At 43.8% G+C, this 15,766-nt stretch overlaps 1 protein-coding gene across 3 annotated transcripts in view; it reads left to right on the forward strand.

Moving 5' to 3' along the window:
* Rfx8 (regulatory factor X8) overlaps positions 1–15,766 on the forward strand; it is a 68,477-nt gene that overhangs the window by 32,596 nt on the left and 20,115 nt on the right. The window contains exons 5-9 of one of the 3 annotated variants that reach the window (XM_047523062.1): positions 3,648–3,708; positions 9,112–9,222; positions 9,869–9,946; positions 13,079–13,192; positions 14,171–14,321. In XM_047523062.1, coding sequence (XP_047379018.1) covers positions 3,648–3,708; positions 9,112–9,222; positions 9,869–9,946; positions 13,079–13,192; positions 14,171–14,321 — 515 coding nt within the window. Of the gene's footprint in view, positions 1–3,647; positions 3,709–9,111; positions 9,223–9,868; positions 9,947–13,078; positions 13,193–14,170; positions 14,322–15,766 lie in introns of those variants that run through there. The other 2 variants (XM_047523063.1, XM_047523064.1) reach the window with 2 other exon arrangements.

The following is a 15,766-nucleotide window of genomic DNA, read 5'->3' on the forward strand; positions in this document are numbered from 1 at the left end:
ATCCTGCTCAGCCCCGAACTCAGGCATGTTTGCAAGAGGCCTCCGAAACGAGGTGATTTTGAAAAATAAAGGCACATGACCCCACGAATCCCGCTTGTTGAACCCTGTTATGCATCATTGTCCTGTACAGGGCATCGCAGAGGTGGGAAGAGGGCCTCACCACGCCTTTGAATGAGCAAGTTGCTTTTGTCTGGCCAGGTAGAGATGGGCACTCTGTTACACATGATCCCATCTCTCTGTGAGGTTGAAATATTTTCTCTTTCCCACTATTGTTATTTTAATGAGTAAAATTCCCAAAATTATTTTTAAAAAGTAAAATAGCGCCCCCAACGAGGGTTCTTGCCACGTACAAGCCCTCAAATGGCAGGCAGTTCCCTCAGTCGTCCTTTAAGGATGAGAAGGGTAATGCCACCCTCTGTTCAATTACTGCTGAATTAAACCCACATTCAGCATTGACCACACGGCAGAGACTTGGGAGTTTCATTTAAAAGCTTGAAATAATTGAGAGCATTACTCAGTCAAATGAGCATTACTCATTTCTCCAAAGTATGAGAGTCAGCGGGGGAAGGCTGAGTGGTAAGGCTGACGGTTCCCTCCTCATTCCTTTTCACATGAACCAGGCCTGGACTCTACACAGAGAGCCAGAGAACTTAGTTTCTGTAATCACGGGATTCATAGTGCTGCTCTGTGGAGTGCGGGTACCTGAGGTTCTACGGTAGCAGAACATGTAGCGCTGTTGTTCTGTAGCTGGTTCTATCAATGGAATGGTGTGGGGGGCTGATTGGATCTCTGTGGAGGTCCAGAGAGCTGGGAATTTCTAGAAAAGGCAGAATTCACAGAATTGCTGGATTTTAGGTAGATACCCAGGGACATGGGGTTCAGTAGTTGCAGGATTCACAGTGCTGCTGGTCCCTGCACAATGAGCCAGATTCCTATTTCTGAGTAGCCAAAGGAGTGCCCCATGAAGACTACTGTCATCGTCCAAAGAGCTTAATGAGTGCTGTGCAAGTATCTTGTACCAACCAAGCGCAGTTAACTAATCATAATGGGAGCTCTCTTGAGATTATCAAGTTGCTGCTAGACATGCATCTGGACTATTGAGATAACAGAAGACTAGCATGGAACCCCAGCAGACACTCAAAGGTATGCTTCAGCTACCACCCTACAGCCCTCACTAATGTCTCTGCAATTGTTGTTTTTCTTTCCCTAATAGACAAGGTAAGACAGATACTCCTTGTCTGTCTCAATCATACCTTTAGCCACCAAGGACTACCACAATGAGTGACATATAGTAGACAATAAATATTTGATGAATGAATGAGAAATGGATAGATGGATAATTGGATGGAGGGATGGATAGGTGGATAAATGTCTGATTGGATGGATGGGTGGATGGATGAGTGGGTGGATGAATGGATGGTGGGTGAGTGGATGATGGATGGGTGTAGGTGGGTGGATGGATGGTGGGTGAATGGATGGATGAGTGGGTGGGTGACTGACTGGCTGGGTTAGGTGGATGGATGGGTGGTTAAGGAATGGTTAATGGATGGATGGAGTTGAGTTTATTCACACTGTGATCTTGCATTCATTTTCCACAGCAAACATAAGGAGTAGCATGTTGATACAATGTAGAATAGTAGAGAAATTGCAGTCCCTCCAGTTTAGTTGAAGAAACACTGCAATAATTTTTAAAACATCTCTAAAGGCTGGAGGCCATATGTTTCTGATTATGTTCCTCTTCTGTTATTCCTGTATTCAGCAAATTGTCTTTTCTAAATTTTTCTTCTTATTCCATTCTCAGCTTAATCCTAGTTTAGATATTTACTGTTTTTGTTGACATAATGTCCCAGGATCTGTGGTAGTGGACTGCTTATAAATTGTACCCGAGGAAACTTTGTCTTTGTCATAGCTTCTTAAGAAAGCTATTGAGACATGATGTGTTACGTTGGGCTGTAGAAACAAAATACTACAGAATGGGGGTCTTAAACAGTAGGAATTGACTTTCTCATAGATCTGGAGGCTGGAAGTCCAAGGTCAAGGTGCCAGCAAGTTTAGTTTGGGGTGAGGCTTTCTTGCTGACTTATGGATGGTCGCCTTCTCATTGCATCCTCCTATGGTCTTTCATGTGTGGGGAAGTGAGGAGGGAGGAATGGAAGGAGAAAGAGAGAGAGAAGAAGACAGAAAGAGATAGAGAGAGAGAGAGAAAGAGATAGAGAGAGAAGACAGAAAGAGATAGAGATAGAGATAGAGAGAGAGAGAGAGAGAGAGAACTCCTACTGGATTCGGGTCATACTCTTATGACCTCATTTAATTTTAGTAGTCTTCTAAAAAATTCTATCACCAAGCATAGTCACATTAAGGGCTAGGGCTTCAGTATATGAACTGGGGGTGGAGGGACACAATTCAGTTCACAAAATGTGACAAATTCCTAACACACTGCCAGTTCTTCTAGCTTTGAGGATTATGTGCAGGGTTTATGCATATATCCCTCCAAGTTGAGTGGATTTCATATCCCATGAGCCTCCATCCATTGGAATATTCGAAGTAAAATTTATGTTTTGATAATAAATCTTATTAAAAGATGAAGAGTGTGCCTTACTGGTGGGTTTGTATCCAGGTTCTGAATCTTTTTACCTTATTTTGAAATAGAGCATTATGTGGAGACGTTTATCAGGTAGATATCAAATATTCTGCTCAGTTTTCCATGACTTGGTTTAGAGAATAGACTGACATAATGACACAAAGTTTCAGAGGAAGCTCTTGAGAGCCGCATGGGGAGGCAGGATCTTCCTACATGAGATGAAGACATTCTCCTCCTCCCCTCCTATTCCTGTTCCTTCACTGTCCCTTCCTGCCTTGACCGTGGTGGCCCTGCTTCCAGGAGCAAAGTGAGGGTCTGCCACCTTCCTTCTCCCTCTGTGTGTTTACGTGGGCCAACGCCATCAGACATGAGGACGTGGGTGGAGCTGGAGTGGACAGAGCTTCCCCAGCTCAGCCACAGCTCTGGGCCGACAGGGAAAAGTGAGGAAAGGAGACACCACATTCCCTGGTGCGAGTGGGAGTCCCTGGACTCCCATTTTCTCAAATGCCCATCATTACATGAAAGGTGGACCATGCTGCCTGTATAGGACTGAATCTGTTCTCCATTATGTACAAATGTCTTCACTATATTATATGAACCCAAGAGGCGCAGTGAAATGAAATTTGCATGTCTATTATTAATTTCCAATTTCCTTGCTCTGGGAAGGTGCTCTGCTACAGCCATTGGCTCAGAGACTATCATCATTTCTGATTGATATTTTAAAGGCATTGAACTCTGAAAGTAGTCAGTTTTCATTTTTATGATGATTTTTCTTTTCCCACAGGAGTGAGTTATACCCATGATGACATCATATCCTCATGAAGGGAATTACCTTGAAAAATAAATACAGGGTTGTCCCAGTTACAGAAATGGATCTTTCTTTTAAAACCTCAAGCATGCAATAATTACCTTTTCTTTTTTTTTACAGATAGAAAATTGGAGGAAGGTTTTCCAATAGAAGCTATAACCCCCCAAACAAATAACCTTGCTGCGAGGAAATTTCATTCTTGTACTCAGAGACAGCCATCTTACTAAAATTACTTCTCTGTTATCTTTCCTTCCACAGTGAAGATGCTGTTGCCTTTGAAAAGTCTACTGACTATAGCAGCATTATCCAAGAAGAAATGGTGAGTGTTGATTAAAATGGATGCATTATAAAAGACTCAGCAATATTTAGTAATTACTTAACCAAAGACAACTTTTTTCTGTGTGTGATGCTGGGTAATCCTTAATCAGCCACCCATTTGACCTTTATTGTTGAGTGTTTCCCATGCACACAGCACTGTGCTGGGTCAGGTATGTCCTCAAAGAGCATACTGTTTGCACGTTTGCTGTTTAATGATTTATTTAGCCACAATTTAAAAGGGTGTATAGGTTGTTAGCAATACATTTGTCTGTTAAAGGTCTCTCTATTAAAGTAATAGCTCTTAAAATTAGGATACCAAAACTATTAATAGCTAATCTATGACATTTTGAGTTGAATTTTACTTTGGTTGGCCAAGATAGCATGACATGCTTTGGCGCTGTCTTAGTTCAGGCTGCAGTAACACATGGCCATCAACTGGGTGGTTTAAAAACCACAGATTTATTTCTCACAGTTCTAGTGGTTGGAAGTCTGAGGTCAGGGTGGGTGGGTACTGATGAGGACCCTTTAATGGGTTGCAGACAGCTGACTTCCTCAGGTGTGGTGTCAGAAAGGGAGCTGGCCTCCCCTGGCCTCTTTCAGGGCACTGATCCCATTCATGGGGTTACAGCCTTCTGACATGATTACCTCTCCAAGACCCCATCTCCTATGACCATCACATTGGGGTCACCATCACATAAGGATGGGGGGCACAAACATTCAGTCCATAACAGATGTTGTCTCATTAACAAGTGTCACTGAGCAGACAACTTTTTAAAAACCTGTGTTTTGACCAGCGCTCTTGAGGACTGAACAGGTTGTGAAAAAAATAGTAACGAAACAACAACAACAACAAGCACATCCTCTTAGCTGGGTACCTGTGATGGACATGAAACAACAGGCACTGTGTTGACGGGGCAGGGAGGCTATGGGTACGTTGGGAAATCCAAGGTGTTGGTGGTGGGGAGGCTGCGGTGGGCCACAGTGATGAGGGAGGACTTCATGGAAGAAGTGGCCTGTGTTCATTTCCTACTGCTACTGTCACAAATTAGCACAAATTCCATGGCTAACAACAATACAAACTGATTATTTTACAGTTCTGGAGGTCATAAACCTCACATGGGTTCTCACCAAGCCAAGATCAAGATGTCCACAGGGCTGTGTTCCTTCTGCATGTTAGGGGAGGATGCATGCCTTTCTTGCCTTTTCCCACCTCCTAGAGGCCACCCACGTTCCTTGGCTCATGATCCCTGGCTCATGACCCCTTGCATCATCGTCAACTCCAGCAAAGGCAGACTGAGTCCTTCCCTTGCTGCCATCTCTCTGACTCTCTGTAGCTTTGAAAGGTCACCTGACTTTATGGACCTTGTGATTGCAGGAGACACCTAGACAATGCAGGATAATCTCCCTGTCTAAAGATCCTTAACTTATGGGCTGGGGATATAGCTCAGTTGGTAGCGTGCCTGCCTCGCAAGCACAAGGGCCCTGGGTTCAATCCCCAGCACCTCGAAAAAAAAAAAAAGATCCTTAACTTATTCATATCTGCAAATGTCACCGTGCCTGTAACATATTCACAAGCTCTGGTGATCATGATGTGGACGTTTTTGAGGACCATTAGGTGTTCTGTCTATCACACTGTCCTTGAAGGGATCACTGGGCTCCTTTGTTATGAGGGCCTCATCTTGGAAGTGTAGCTTGCATTTGAACTGGGAGGTGGTAATAGTAATGTGGAGCCAGGTGTGAGAATGTTGGGAGCAGCAGACTTAGGGTAAAGAAGGTAGAGGGGTCCACATCATGAAGAGCATGTTGATGCTAGCCCGAGGAATTTGACTTTGACCTAAGAATCTTTAGGAGACTTTCTGACATCTTTAAAAGGAGAATGAGAGAATACATGAGCTTTGACAGTGATAATTTCTGGGAGAAGTGTGGTTAAGGCTGCAGGAAGGACAAAAGACATCCAGGAGAATTGATGGAATAATTGAGGAGAGGCAAACGGTGCCTGAAGGTGTAGGGTAATAGTGGGAGGTGTCCTCCATTGTGTCCTCAAGTTCTGATATATATAAGTATGTTCTGTTAGTCAGCTTTCTGCTACTGTAACAAAATATCTGAGATAATCAACTTTTAAAGATGAAAGGTTTATTTTGGCTCACAGTTGAGGGGGTTTCAGTCCATGGTAACCTGGCCCTGTTTCTTTTGTGCTGATGGTGAAGCAGCACATCATGTCAGGGCATGTGTGGTGGAGCAAAACTATGTACCTCATAGCTGGGATACGAAAAAGAGGGAGAGGAAGAGACTGTTGTCCCATAATCCCTTTTGAAGTCTTGCCCACATTGACCTAAAGACTTCCCACTAGGTCCCACCTCTTAAAATTCTATAACCTCCCAATAGCACCACCAGCCAGGGATCAAACCTTGAACACATGGACCTTTGGGGACATCACATATTCAAATTATAGCATGCATGCTCACTAAAGGGGGAGTAAATGATAAAAATTCCAATGACGTTTCTTGGGTTTATTGAAAATCCCAATCTCCATTTAATATACCTGGAAAATGTAAATTGAATTTGTCACTTTTTTTCTTTTTCATTTTGTGGATTGTTTCTTCAACACTGAAATCCTTCCAGTTGCTACCTGCATGCCTTATCCTGCAGATATTCAAACTTGAGTAGCTCTGCATCATACAGTTACTTTGGCCTTTGATTGTGTTATAAAGAAATATTTCAATTTATGATATCTAATATATATATTTTTTTCCTGGGGCTGAAGGCATAGCTCAGTGGTAGGGTGCATGCTCAGTATGTGTTAGACCCTGGGTTCAATCCCCAGCACCAAAAAAATTAAAATTAAAGCAGATTTGTTTTTTCTGAAATATCAGTTATTTTCACAGTGTACAATGAAAGAATTATACTGGGTAGGAAGGATGGTAGGATGAAACAGACGTTATTACCTCGTGTACATATATGACTGCATGCCCAGTGTGATCCCACAATGAGAAAAATGAGAAATTACACTCCATATATGTATGATCTATCAAAATGTATAAATGCATTCTACTGTCAGGTACAACTAATAAGAACAAAAAAAAAACTTTTTAAAAAGAAATAATTAGACTGTAAGTAATTTCTATAAAGGAAGAGACCTAAGGGAATTGGCTTCAGGAACTCATGAATTCACTTTTTACGGTGTTTTGTAATAATGCACTTTCATGTTCTTCCTGTAATCATTTCTTGTACATCCAATAGCACGTTGCCAGATGACTTCTGATGAGGTGAAACAGTGATGTATTTATTATGTTGAAATGCAAAGATTTCTGTAGCTTTAGACAAGAAGCAGTCTGCTGAGAGCTAGAGTTCTCAACGAGAGCATGCTTACTTGGAAAGATGGTTAAAATTCTAGACTTCAGGTCTTCTCTGATTCACTTGGGGCCCAGGGATATGGTCCTCAGTTATCCCAAGGGATTCTGGTGTGGATGACTTCAGGATCACATCTTGAGAAGCACTGGCTTTGGAAACAGCAACAGCAGCATTCAGAGAAGGCTGATCTCACCAAAAAGTCTAGGTGTCTCTGAAGCCAGTGGGTGTAGCTGGGGTTTTGCCATATGAGAAACTAGCCCAGAGTTGGAATTGAGAGTTCCTCAGGTCTTTTCTGTTGGAAGAACTAATGGTCTGGTTGATGAACTCTGTGAAATAACCCCATCCTTCTTGACGTCACCCCAGCCACATACCAGAGAGGTGGCATCCACCAGACAACTCCAAATGAAGCCAGCATTCTAGAGTATGTTAGGATGGGGCATAGACAGCGTCTACAGAGAAAACCCTTGGAGTGGTCACCCTTATATGCTACTATCCGATGTGTGTATTTAGACATTGATGTCTCTACTCCATTCAAAGAACATTAACCTTGCATCTTCACAATATCATGTGTATAGTGTGTCTGTTTTCCAGGGAGGTCAGTTGCTTTCATCAGATTCTCAAAGGGGTCCAGGATGATGAAAGGGTTAGTGCAATACTGGTTGATGACAAGGGGGTGTCATAGGAGGAGGACTCCAATTGTGCCTGTTCTCTAGTATGTGCAGCACTGTGTACGATGGTGGGCATAGGTGGTCAGAGGAGCCTACCTGCCCTCAGGTGCCTTATAGATGGAAACTCACTTTTAAATGTGAGGTGTCCCCTAAAAACTCATGTGTGAGACAATACGAGAATTTTCAAAGGTGAAATGATTAGATTATGACAGTTGTGAACTAATCATTGGATTAATCCACTGATGGATTAACTGGGTGGTAACTGTAGGCAGCATGGATGTGGCTGGAGGAAGTGGGTCACTGGGGATGTGCCTTTGGAGTGGAGCTCCGTCTGCTTTCCCATTGCCATGTCTTGAACTACTTTCCTCTGCCATGCCCTTCCACCCTGATGTTTGATCTCATCTTGGTCCAGAGCTATGGAGTTGGCCAACCATGGACTGAACCTCAGAAATGGTGAGCCCCAAATAAACTTTTCTTCCTCTAAGTTGTTGTTCTCAGGTATTTTGGTCATAGCAATGAAAAAACTAACTGAAACACCCTCAGAAGTCATTTTGTAAATAACTTAGTTCAGCTGTGGGTATGTGAAGACTGAGACCTTGGCACTGTACCTTCACAGGGCAGACCATTGGGTTGGGGAGAGAATGGAAAGTCACCGTTAAACACCAGACTTTGCAATGCAATGTCCAACTTGTAGGAATTATTTCAACCTAGTGTATTGTAAGAGAATTTATTCCAAAACCCAGGAAGATCCTGAAAAAGTTATTTCAAATAAAATTGATGTCCTTTCTTCAAATCAGGAGGAGTCATACCTCCCCTTGCTCGGAGGAGATGACAGTGTGCATATCACATAGAGGAAGGGCAAATGCACCTTCTGCCATTTTGCCTGTTTTCCTCCTTACCATTCTGTAATTTGTTCTTCTAAGGGAAAACCTCATTTGCCTTGTTGGCCAAGACCCTGAGCTTTCTGATAAATTAACCACTTTTATGATTCAGACATGATGATTCAGACAAGATGCAGTTTTATTTCAAGGAGCAACAACTCTACAGACAAAAGTTGTAGAAATACACTTGTGACAATAAAAGATTCATAGACAATATTTTTTACTGGACATGACTATACTATACTTGACCCTAATACTGATATGCTTGGGTAGTATATTAAATCCTAGCCCCTCCCTGGTGACCAAAGTTCATAGAGTTATAGAAAAAAGGTTAGGGTCATTTGGAATGAAAAATGAGGGGAGAGTTTCCGGAATCAATAATATGTCTAGGAGTGTGGATAAAAGAGCATTAACTTATAGTAGCAATGTGATTCTGACATGGATTGTATGCCAGCAAATGCATTTTGTTTTAAAGAAATAATCCATTGTATAAATTATTTCTAGTGTGAAAATCATTCACCAATAAAGACAGACCCAGCTGGATCTCCTTTGTCTGAATTCAGAAGATGTCCATTTTGGGAGCAAGAGCTGGCAAAGAAACACTCCTATAAAATGGTAGGTCTGTCTCGTAGGGGAGACCAACTTTTCCTGCTGGTAAATACCTTCTTGGATTGCCTAAGGTCATGGTTATAACACATGCAGTAATATTGCCTCTTCTCAAACCTGTGAGGAGTAACATTCCCTCCTGGGCTTGGTGGTGGGCAGGAAATTCAGGTCTGCCCTTCACATCCAGCTTTGTCATCTTCTTGAGTGAGGGCTTCCCCATGGCAAAGAAGGGAACAGAGACACAGATTTTCTAGAAACTGGAACTGGGAGGGAGGATTGGAGTTTAGGGAGAAAGGTCTCAAAAGTTGGTGGCTAGGGCTGGGGAGATAGCTCAGTTGGTAGAGTCTTGCCTTGCAAGCACAAGGCCCTGGGTTCGATCCCCAGCACCGCAAAAAAAAAAAAAAAAAAGTTGGTGGCTTCGTAGTGGTGAAAAAAAACATTACTCATGTTGTAATACATGCGTGACAACATCGAAATTGAAGCTACCTAAACCACATGTCATGCATTACTCCATAAAAATAAAGAACGCTGTGACCCAGGTGAAGAGCCCAGCTATTGCCATGTCAGAATTGCAAGAGCTTCGGCAGGGTCTTTGAGGGTCAAGTCATTCCTGAAGTGGTCTGAAAGCTGAGGTGATTTTCCATGTCCTTCCCAGATGGCTTGCCTTGCTGATAAATACTACAACTATTGTCAAGATATTTTACAAAACGTGAGGAACCAAGAACTCCAGAGGGTAGGTTTCTAGCTATAATGCACAAGCATTCGTGACTGATTATTAACTGTTTTACTTGATTGGACCCCGTCAGGGAGATCAGGTGGTAATCCACTGTACTGAAGTGCTTATAGTGCAGCTGTGTGATAGTTGGTGAGTTCTTTAAGGTCGTCTCGATACTCAGTTGAATCATTTGGAAATTCTCCAGATGCTAATATGGATAACTTGATGCTTTAAGTACAAATTCAGTTTTTCTTTTTTAGAACCTAATTCCAGTAGAGTTTGAGTAAATTATTGATAATTATATTTCTCTGGAATTTTTGATAATGCTAAAGGGTCATTTTATTGATATATGACAACTGAAACAGAAGCAGGTCATCTAACATGGGGACTATAGGTTTTATTCTAGAATTGTCCGTACAGCACTGGGGTGTATCAGCTCAGTGGTAGAGAATGGTCTTAGCATGTGCAAGGCCCAGGGTTCAATCCCCAGCCACAAAAAGACAAATCAAGTATAACTGGCCATGGAAAACATGAATAAATCTTTAACTAATTTGAATTTTATCTTCTTCAGTATCAGAGAAAATCAGGGAAACAAGTGCACATTCAAATGAACATTTTTCCCCCAGGGCATTAATATTCTAAGCACTTAAACTTTAGCTGATAATAGCCATTCAGTGTGAGCATATAAGGTACCTATGCACTTTAAAAGCCTTACAGTGAGGGAGAGACCGAGGTATCTTCAGAATAGTCCCTTTCTATTCATGCAATATAATACCAACAATCCACCCTGAGTGTCTGACGTATTCCTTCCTTCACTCACTCACTCACTCACTTATCAAATATTTTCTTAAATCAAATACTATAACCTGCACCATTTCTGAGAGTAGGAAGATAAAGCTTGGGAAACTTGTGGTCTGGTAATAAAAGGAAAAATACTAGCCAATAAATGCGATAATATGACAGGTTCTAGAATAGCTGTTTATTAATCAGCTGTTTATTAACCAACTGTGTTGGTTAGCTTCTATTACTATAACAAAATACCTGAGATAATCAACTTAAGAAGATGAAATGTGTATTTTGGTTCATGGTTTTGGAGTTTTCAGTCCATAGTTGATTGGCACTGTCCATTTTGAGTCTGTGGAGAGGCAACATATCATGGCAGGGAGCATGAGGCAAAGTAAAATATTCCTCATATCTGGGAAACCAAAGGTGGGGTACAGGAAAGAGAACGAGATCAGGGTCCTACAATTCCCTTCAAGAACTTTACTGGAATACCTCCCAGTAGGCCTCTCTCTTACCATTTCCACCACTTTCCAATAGCACCATGGACCAGAGATGGAGCCTGTAACATTGCGGAACATTGAAGATCCAAACTATAATAGTTACTCTAACAAAATACTTGAGGCAGTCTACTATATAAAGAAAAGAGCTCTATTTTGGCTTATAGTCATGGAGGTGCAGTCTAGAGCTTCCTTTGGTGAGGGCCTTCTTGTTGGAGCCCAGGGCAACACAGAGCATCACCATAGAAAGAAATAGGGTGCACGTGTGTGTGTTTATAGAGCCACCAGCATTCAGTCCTGAGATTTCCACCCTGATGAGCATTATCTAATCCTAATCACCTCCCAAAGGCTCCACCTCTAACACCATGGTCAGATTAAGACTCCACCCTCTTAATACCTCACAGTGGAAATTAGACTCCTGCATGAGTTCAGTAAGGTACACAGCAAGTTCAAACGAGAGTGAACTATATGATTAGAATATTCTCGGTGCCCAGAAAAGAGGCTGGAGAGTGCCCCCAGAGCAGGCCATGTTGCTGCTAACTCCAGGAGGAAAAGCGGAGGCTTCCCAGACAGGAAATGGAGTAGGAAATGGATTCCAGATACAGCCAGTGAACAATCAGCAAGCTGTTCACGGCATGACATGACAAAAAGAAAGGTCACCATGACCTGATTTATCTCTAAAGGGGGGAAGCTGGAAGTGGGTAAGGAAGTTGGCGCAGGAAAGGGCTTTGTGTGCCCCACAGAGAATCCCAATATACTGGGAAGAGCGTGGGGGACAGGTGACCTGGGTCAGCCACATAGGAGTGGGAGGTTTTGTCACAGTCAAGGTGAGAAGCGACGAGGATCAATCTGGGACAGCAATAGTGCTATCGGAGAAGGCGGCAGAGTAGAGAAGTGTCTCTGAGGAACACAGTAGGGTCTGTGTCTGGACGTGGTGGTGAGGGAGTTGGGGAGATGATTCTGTGGTGGCCAACCCAGATCCCCACCAGGCTGAGCCCCGAAGTCACCAGTGTGAGTGAGTCAAAGGGCTAACACGCCCTGTGTTGTGTTTTCCTGAGTCTCTTTGGAGAAATCTTCTCTAGAATATATGCTTCTGATGACAGGATTTCAAACCAGGGCCCCTCACCATGGGGCTCAAGAGCAGACCCTTACTCCTTGAGGGTCCGCATGTGGGAATAGCTCAGTTTCTGGGAGTCACCAGTGGGTCCTTGCCATACCTCGGGATATCTGAGTCTGTGGAATTCCCAAAAAGGCAAGAGTCTTTCCTAGCTGGGAACAGAGACTGGCCACCTGGTTCAGGAGTGGAATGTGAAAAGTCAGCCTGGAGGGAAAGGACAAAAGTGGCCGTTCTCTTCTTCCACAGAGCGGTCCACCTAAGTCGAGATGGCTCCTACGTAGAATCACTGCCCCCTTTTGCTCATGAGTCCTTAGGTCTCTTCCCACCCATGTCAAAGAGGAGACCTCCCTGATGGAACACAGAGACAGCTCTTTCTGAGCTGAAAAATGATTGAGGAGGTCAGCCAGTCCATGAGCATTTATTCCCAACCCTTGACTGGGTCACTGTGGTCCAATCCTCATCCTATTATAATCACCAAGAGCCCCCTTGTGGTCAGAAACAGCTTTACAGCTAGAAACCATTCTCGAGAAAATACAGTCCACATGAGTCCCATCCAGTTGGCAGGCTGGCTCTGAGGCGTTGCTGGAAAAAAATACTTGCATGGTACAGCTTGGAAGAGCTGATAGGAAAAGCTTTACAGTCATCGGAACAAGATTTATCCCATTTTCCTTCGGGGCTCATCACGTCCATATGGGGTATTAGCCTCCCAGGGTACGCAGTGGTTTCTGTGACACGTTCTGTTAACTACGTCAGGTGGAGGACTTGCTCACGTCCTTCTGGAGATCTCTGCAGCAAGACACCATCATGCTGATGTTATTGCCTGATGTGCACCAGCTCTTGAAATGTTATGACACACAGCTCTACAAGGTAGGGCCACGTTGGAGCCTCTGGCTTGTGCCTTTCTGGAAACTGACAGCTCCCTACCCCGCTTGCAGTGTGGCTTTGAGTCCTCTGAGGAATGGACCATAAGCTTTTGGTCTTTGCTTAAAACTTGGCTTTTCTTTTTTAATTTCCTCTTATGAAGACAAAGCCAAAGTACATAGTGAACTTTGAATTGAGTGAATGTTCTTTCTGTGCACATTTCAACCCAAAGAGGCATTTGAGAATGAGCAATCAGAATTTTCATAACTGCCATGGGTTTGGCTTGGGTGGGCTGCAGCTCCTATCTCTGGAGTGATTATTGCGTTTTGAGGGTTAGACATGTATCATTTTTGTGGTGAAAAATCTGTTCTCCTTCCACTAGTTGCAAACCTTACCTTTATATATATATATATATTAGTTGTGAGTGGACTCAATACCTTTATTTCGTTTTGCAGAGGATTGAACCCAGTTCCTCACTCTGCTAGGTGACCCCTCTACCACCGAGCCACAATCCCAGCCCCCAAACCTTACCTTTTATTTTGTTACTTTTTAGGAAACAGTCTGGTGCTCCTAAGTTTTTAAACACAACGTGAACACTGGAGGCGGGTTCAATGCTCATGTAGGTTGGATTTGACTCACCCAATATTAACCAACATGGTGCTTCTTAAAAGATTCAATCAGGGGCTGCAGGAGCAGCTCAGTGATAGAGCTCTTGCCTAGCACGAGAAGGCCCTGGGTTCAATCCCAGCATCACACACAAAAATGAATCAGATATGCATATTAAAAAAATTCAAATTCTGCTGCACCACCCTGATGTGATGTCCTGCCCAGGAAGCAGTGGTCACCCTGCAGAGCAGGTGGGGGCCTTCCCTCAGACTTAGCATGACTTACCCCCACCCTGTGGCATGCATGAGCTTTGGTACTTAGAATATCAGCTACCCCGGTCCTACCAGGAGTCGCAGTTTCTTGATGCTTTTGTTGTAGGGAATTGAGGATGTTCTCCTTCATGACTTCTTGGAAGATGTTTCTATTCAGTACCTGAAATCTGTCCGGATATTTAGTAAGAAATTTAAGCTGTGGCTTCTTAATGCTTTGGAAGGGTTTCCAACCCTCTTACAGATCTCCAAACTCAAAGGTAAGGTTCCATGAAAAAAAAAAAAAAATTCCATCAAATGAAGACACTAACATTCACACGGGAGCAGCACTACTCAGCTGTGTGTTCTGTGACCCTTGTGTTCCCACACGAAGCCACAGTCTGGAGGCCTGTCCTTGCTCAGGGTTTGACCTTCCCTTAGTGCCGGTGATGGGCGCTGGGGCTGATGCATTGACACCTTTTCTATCTACTCCCTGAATAATTGGGTGGACTTTTGGTGGGTTCCTGGGGTTGGAAATGTGAGTAACGTGCAGCTAGGGAGGGAGGGCTGGCCTGTGACTGGCTCCAGCTGCCTTTCCGCCTCTGGTGGCTCTATGCAAAGAATGTCATTTCCTTCTTAGAAATCCCTCTTGTATCCTTAATTCCTCTTATCTCTAGGGCCACCTGAGGCTCTCCCACCTTAGCAGTCTCACCCCTGAATTGTATCATCTCCTTGTGACTTTCCATCTCCATCTACCTGGCTGCCAGGTTGTAGTCTCTGAATACAGGCTGATCATCGCTAATCAGAACATCTGAAATCCAAAATGCTCTCAAATCTGTGACTCTAATCACCATCATGACACCACAAGTGGGAAATTCCACACCTGACTTCACATGACAGGTCACAGTCACAATGCAGGTGCATTTAAAGTATTGTGTAAAATCACTTTCAAGCTATGTGTATAAGATATATATGAAAAATGATTCAATGTCGTGGTTGCACTTGGGTCTCAGCCCCCAACATATTTCATTATGTGCATGCAAATATTCTCAAATCCAAAAAAAAAATCAGAAACACTTCTGGTCCCAAGTATTTTGGATAAGGGGGACTCAGCCCTGTACGGCTTCTACCAAGCCACCTGTCTGTCAAGCCCCGCTGGGGCTTCCTGTTGTGACCACTCAACTGTCCCAGTTCTGCCTACGCCTGGCCTCTTTGTGCCCTTTAAACACCAGCCCACCCCTGCTCCATGGCACCTTGTCTGACAGTCCCAGGAATATCCTTGCACCTTTCTGAAGTGCCCAACAGTATCGAAAGCTCTTTCTGTTGTCCTTTCCTACCCAGCACTTGTCCTTCTCGGGCCAGCTCACAGCTGTCCCCTCCCCAAGCCAGCAAGCGTTATTCCCCCACGTTTCTGAGTCTCGCTTCTTTTGCAATTGTTTTCCGAGTGGTAACAGGTGAGTTCTTTCCTTCTCAAGATGCTGACAGAATAGGACCATGTGAGTCTCCATCCACCACCCCCGTCGGTGTTCAGTACTCCTGCTGGAAACCTTGGTCCCAGTTTCCTCCACTTGGAAGTTGGGGGCTGTACCGGGTAGGGCACGTGGACCTGTGCGATGCCACCCAGGCTGATGCCGGGGCTCGCTCTGACGGGCTTCCGCTCTGGTCTTCTCTCCCTCTCTCATCGGCTTCAGTGGCTTCCCACTTGATCAGTCCACCCCAGCCTCCC

Source organism: Sciurus carolinensis, chromosome 13 (genome assembly GCF_902686445.1).
Source record: "Sciurus carolinensis chromosome 13, mSciCar1.2, whole genome shotgun sequence".
NCBI lineage: Eukaryota > Metazoa > Chordata > Mammalia > Rodentia > Sciuridae > Sciurus > Sciurus carolinensis.